The following is a 6,000-nucleotide window of genomic DNA, read 5'->3' on the forward strand; positions in this document are numbered from 1 at the left end:
GCAATAAACCTTAGTGTAAGTTGGTTCTTTGTTACATAATTAAGCTTTAATCAAGAAGAAAAAGTCCAAACAAATACCTACTGCAACATACAAATCTTTCATATTATAATCATGTGTTTGCAGTTAAGAGTTTTAGTTTGCTTTTTTTGGTCTAAGTTTTAAAATTTACCAGGTCACTAATCTTTTCTTCTTATCACATGCCCAGTGCTAACATAACTAATGTTAGTATCCTAAAAAAAGATAAGAAAGAATAAAAGGCATATAGGTACTGCAACATTTTGATTACTAGTAACTCTGAAGTTCAAGGTATTATTCTCTCTACTGTTACATGTCTGAAATTTTTCATAGTAGAACTTTAAAATTAGTAGTGCTCATCTTTTTTATCTTTTCAAACATTTAAAAGCAACCACAGGCCAATTCATTTATGAGTTAACTCCCTGAGCTAATCTTCACTGTTGCCCCAGTTACATACTTTCATGTACAGTAATTTATTAACATGATCTCTAAATGAAAAATCTTTACATGGTAGAGAAAAAACCAAACAGGGATCCAAATAAATGATACTGCTTTTGAGCATCTCATATTCTCTTCCTCTTTCCTCACCTATTTAAAATGAAATTAATACCTACATCTACTACACATTGTTGTTTTGAATGAGATAATGGGTATGAATAGAACTTTGTAAAAGCTAAGTAGTAAACAGAAGTATGAGTTCTCTACTGATAATCATACTTAGTATTTGGTTAGTATACTTACCTTTACGTCATTATTTCCTACAGCAATTCCGATTTCTGCAAGGTCTTTTAGTAAAGATGCCATCATCTCAGCAGCTCGTTTCTTCTGGTGGTTGGTCATTTCCTTAAGTTTCTGAAGTTCAGCATCTATACTTGCTAAGGTTGCCTAACAGAACCCAAAACAAAGGCACAGTTAAACCTAGTAAGTGAAAGATTACTTCAAATATTGACAGGTATTTCAGTTCACCCAGGACTCACAAAAGCATTATTTTCTACTTTCAGTTTTTTGAACTAACTGACCTACTGAGTTCTGGGATAGCTCCCAGTTTAAACTTAGAAAATATTTTAGACCTAGCAGACTCTGTAAAGTAGCCAGATTATGCTCTTTGAAAACCAGAGTCTGTACCATTTCACTATATATTTTTAAAAAGATTTTATTTATTTAGTTGAGAATGAAAGAGCAAGAGAACACAGACAGGGGGAGCGGCAGAAGCAGAGGGAGGAACCCAACATGGGGCTCCATCCCAGAGCTGAAGGCAGTTGCCCAACCAACCGAGCCACCCAAGCATCGCCCCATTTCACTAATTTTTGAGACTGGGTTATGTTTTCTACCTAGAAGTGAGGAACTTCCAAAATAATTAGATTGAATTTTCTTTTATTAGCATAGTATATGTCTTATCTTTGGAAACAGAGTCTGAGCAAAATAATGTTAGAATAGAACTGAACTTTCTAGATGGTTTCTGTGTTTTATCTATTTTCTATATACACAGTCACTGGAAAAGTCCACTTGATAATTACTGCTTCTTTGATATCAATTATGACATAAGCAATTATCTAGGAGATAGTGATGAAGTAGCATTACTGAGTTTAATTAAGTTTAAAATAATAGCTGCTTTACCAGCAACAAAGTCACCATAATTTTGAAAAGTCCAACCCAATTTGGCCATATTAAAACTAATCATTATACCACAGGTCAGATATTAAAAATCAGTAAGTTGCATTAAAAATTGCAGTTGCTTGGGGCACCTGGGTGGCTCAGTGGGTTAAAGCCTCTGCCTTTGGCTCAGGTCATGATCCCAGGGTCCTGGGATGGAGCCTGCATTGGGTTCTCTACTCAGTGGGGAGCCTGCTTCCCCGCCGCCTGCCTCTCTGCCTACTTGTGATCTCTATCTGTGAAAAAAATAAATAAAATCTTGGAAAAAAAAAATGCAGTTGCTTTTAATAAAGATGCCATTATTTCGGTTTGTTGTTTCTTCTGGACATTTCCCTAAGTTTCTGAGTACCAGTAGTGTGTCCACCCAGTTTAATCTAAAATACCAGGCATACCTTTCAAGTCTCATAAGGTAGTGTGCATTAATAACTAAATCACCAGGTATTTTCTCTAACAACTGAGTAGCAATGCTGTACACATATAAAAAGATACAGAACACTGTAAGGTTTCTAACTTCTACTACCAATGTAGTGCTGACAGATTCAGCTTTGTAACTGACACAGAAAGAACTGTCATAAAGACTGAAACTGGTGACCGAAGACCAACTTACAGCTTAGAGTTGTAAGAAATTCCTGTTGTTCTTCCAAACAGTAATTAGATGTGCTAATAATGCAAACTCAGTAAGAGTTATAAGGGCACCTTGACCTCCATGCTATTAAATTGTAACTTTGGAGATTAACAGGGAAAAATGAATTTCTCATCAGGGGTATGAAACCTTTAAAAATAGTATTGACTGCTTTTCTTTAAATAGGTGAACACGGATAGGGAAATAAGTAGTGAACACTGACACTGAGTTCAACTCTAGATGTGGTTTCTGGATAAGAAGTTGGTACTGACAGTAATAAAATGTTAGTAAGAGAGTTCTTCCATGATGACACTTCAAGTATAGCAGTCACAATCACAGTTATATACTACCTTTGGCATCACTCTAGGAGGGTGGCAAATCCTGTCTTATAGCAATAATAACAAATAAAGATCCTAATTTATTGCAGAATCGCTAGGAAGAGCCTTCACTGTGCTAGGTAGGCTCTGCGCCGGGGGCTGGGAATGTAACAGTAAACAAAACCCAGGTTATAGAAAGTTGTATCTCCTTCCCTTATTTTTATGTGCACATTTCTTAACAGTCATCTAATAACATTATTGAACAATTAGAAGTTAAACTTATTTTTCCTTTAACATTAGACTATTGGGAATAGCCAACAAGTCTTCAAATGCATTTTAATTACCTTTTAACAGATATTCAGGAACTCAAAGATAACTCTCTTCCTTCACCTCTAAGGTTTTATATAAAGGAGGAACTGAAGTTGAGGCTTAGAATGCCTTAAGAACAGATACTATTAGTATTAAGCTTACTAGAAAGAAGCCAGTTAATTTCAATTAAGAATACTTTTACTAAAATATTAAGAAAACAGAATTATAACCTACCGATTTCTGATTTAGTTCATCACTAAGCAATTCATACTCCTTAGTTTTATCTTCAACTTCCTGAGATTTCTGATCATAATTGACAGCAAGCTCCTCTAAGGCTTGCAAAACTTCTTTTACTTCTTCTTTAGAGGCATCATTTTCTGCTTGCAGGCGATTCAGTTCAGCTTGCATGTTATCTTGATCCCTTCTCGTAGATGCCAAAAGCTACATGAAAGAGTAAAAGTATACAGGTTTTAAAAAGGTATACGAGTTTAACAAAGAATAAAATGCGGATGCTATTAACTGTGTGAGCACTTATTCATTCAACAGATTTACTGACTACTATATTCAGGCACTGTGAGAGACACTGTGGGACACAGCAAGAAAATTAAAAAGACTGTCTTTGAAGAATCTAGTAGAAGAAAAAAAGGTACATAAATAGATGCAATACATGATGGAATGTTAACTAAGAGCCATAAAGGAGGGAGAGGACGTGACAAAGTGCTTGGCAGTACATATGTATGTATTTATGTATGCTTGGTAGTATTTAAAACAGAGAGTATTTCTGTGGGTTTTTCATGAAGAAGGTGGCAAGAATTGGCCAACTTTAGTCATGTGCAAATTAATTTAATGGAAAGGAAAAGGCATACTAGGTTCATGAATAATGAGCATAGAAAAAGAAATTAGTAGATGTTTAGAAGACATGCTTTAAAGTTTAGATTTTCTTTGGTCAAAAAGGGGTGGCACCTGAGCTATGCCTCAGGAAAACTTAGCATCAACATACAAAATTTGAACTGCAGAGAAGCCAAGAGGCTAGTTAGCAGAATACTGCAAACGTCTATGGTCAATGGCTTTTAAGTGGGAGAGGCATCTGGAAATTTGTAGGAGTATCTCTAATGCTGCAGAATGCTAATGGCACTTAGAAGTGGGGTCATGCATGTTAAATGTCTTATAACACACAGCACAGAATATTATAATGAAGAATTGTGTAGATGTTTACTAGTGACCTTTCTGAGAAAACATGCCATAACTGAAGTACAAAGATGATGTGACCAGGACTAAGTTGACTGATGGTGGCTATCTCTTCTTTATTGAAGCTATATAATCTTTGCCTCCATCTCCAAAACAAACCTTGAGTGAAGTACCATTTTTTAATTATCCCCCTGCTCTGCCAGATAAGATAAACTGAGGATCTAAACTAGGTGACAAACTAGAGAAGAGGAACTTGAAAGAACTATTATCAAAGTAAAGAAGGCAAAAATGAAGAGGTTTGATGAAGGAAGACATGGTGAAAGAGGAGTAAAAAATGTTTCATTCAATGACATTCTCAATCCCACAGTCATACCTTATATTATACAATTATTAAAGACAGGTCCAAGCAATTCAGAGATAAGTTATTTTCTTTTTTTAATTATCCCTTTAAACCTATATGTGTGTTTAAAATGAGGAACGACAATACAACATTGTGTTTTTAATATTTCTTCCTTCATTTACATGTGGAAATACTCTCCATAAAGGGAGGAACAGTCTACAGTTATCCCAGCCCAGTGTAGTAAGTCTTTCTCAAGAATTAATAAGACATGTTTTGGGGGAGAGTAAGGACGTAAAACAGCACTGTATGTCAAGCAAGGAAAGTAGAAGACAGAGTTAAAAACTCCAGTAGAACTGTATGAAAAGAATTCTGAAAAAAGTTTCCTCTCCCCTCCAGTTAGAACTCAAACTGAAAAAAACAGAAAAACCTTAAGAGGAAGTGAATCTTTGCTTTAATCCAATGATGTATCATATGCACAGTGAAGCATGGGAATATTAAAAAAACTTGTTGATGTACTCCAGTATATTCTAAGCTCTGTAGGTTCTTTTATGTTTAAATAATAGTGACAAACTATAAAGCTTTTCTGAAAGCAGTATGTAAGGTATTCAACTTACTTCTTCTTGATCCAACATTTGTGTCTTCAGTTTCTCTACCAATTGGCTCTGTTGATTAATTTCTTCATCCTAGAATTTTAAAGTAGTAAGTTAACAAAGCAGCTCACAACCAAATTCTATTTTCTAATACAAATAGTAAGATTACTATTCCCCCGACCAAAATATTTCAAAACTGTTTCTCTAAATTCAGCATAGCTTATTTCAATCTCCTAGAAAAAAGATGAAATAGATGGAATTTCTTTCAATTAATAATTGTAACATCACCCAATTTAAAAAGGCTTGTTTATAAAAAAAAAGTTTAAATGCAAAAACAATAAACATTTTAATCTATTACTGAAAATTATGGCCAGGCAGTTATTCCAAAACTGCCCTATCTGTTTAAAATACATATAAAATATCACCTAAAACCAAAACCAGAACTATTTACTTCTAGTCTCTCCACTGCTCTTGTTTTCCCTTCTTTTTCTGGTTCATAATTTATTTTTCACACTACTAACGGACATAATCAAAACAGGAAAACACTATTTCCATTTTATTTTGTTCCCTCTCTAATCTCCTGCATCACCTTTGAGTCCTTAGATCCCTGATTCTAAGAAATTGTTTCATTAAGGCTCTCCAATGATCCAATGCCAAATTTCCTTTTGAAAATTCTTTTAAAGGGAAAAAAATAATTATGTCTCAGTTTCTGCACTAAAACAGAAACTGTGATTTTGTATTTTTATTAATACAGATGACCCTTGAACAATGTGAGGGTTAGTGACGCTGACCATCCCCCACCACAACAGAGTTAAAGATCCACATATAACTTCTTTTTTATTTTTAAAGATTTTATTTATTTATTTGACAGACAGAGATCACAAGTAGGCAGAGGCAGGCAGAGAGAGAGGAAGGGAAGCAGGCTCCCTGCTGAGCAGAGAGCCCGATGCGGGACTCGATCCCAGG

General features: G+C 34.9%; 1 protein-coding gene across 1 annotated transcript in view; it reads right to left on the bottom strand.

Moving 5' to 3' along the window:
* LOC111155551 (kinesin family member 5B) overlaps positions 1-6,000 on the bottom strand; it is a 46,473-nt gene that overhangs the window by 15,904 nt on the left and 24,569 nt on the right. The window contains exons 13-15 of the mRNA XM_022515766.1: positions 5,059-5,127; positions 3,151-3,357; positions 757-900 (exon numbers count right to left, since the gene is read on the bottom strand). Of these exons, the coding sequence (XP_022371474.1) occupies positions 757-900; positions 3,151-3,357; positions 5,059-5,127 (420 nt within the window). The remainder of the gene's footprint in view (positions 1-756; positions 901-3,150; positions 3,358-5,058; positions 5,128-6,000) is intronic.

This window comes from Enhydra lutris, unplaced genomic scaffold (genome assembly GCF_002288905.1).
Source record: "Enhydra lutris kenyoni isolate GAN:26980312 unplaced genomic scaffold, ASM228890v2 scaffoldscaffold42, whole genome shotgun sequence".
NCBI lineage: Eukaryota > Metazoa > Chordata > Mammalia > Carnivora > Mustelidae > Enhydra > Enhydra lutris.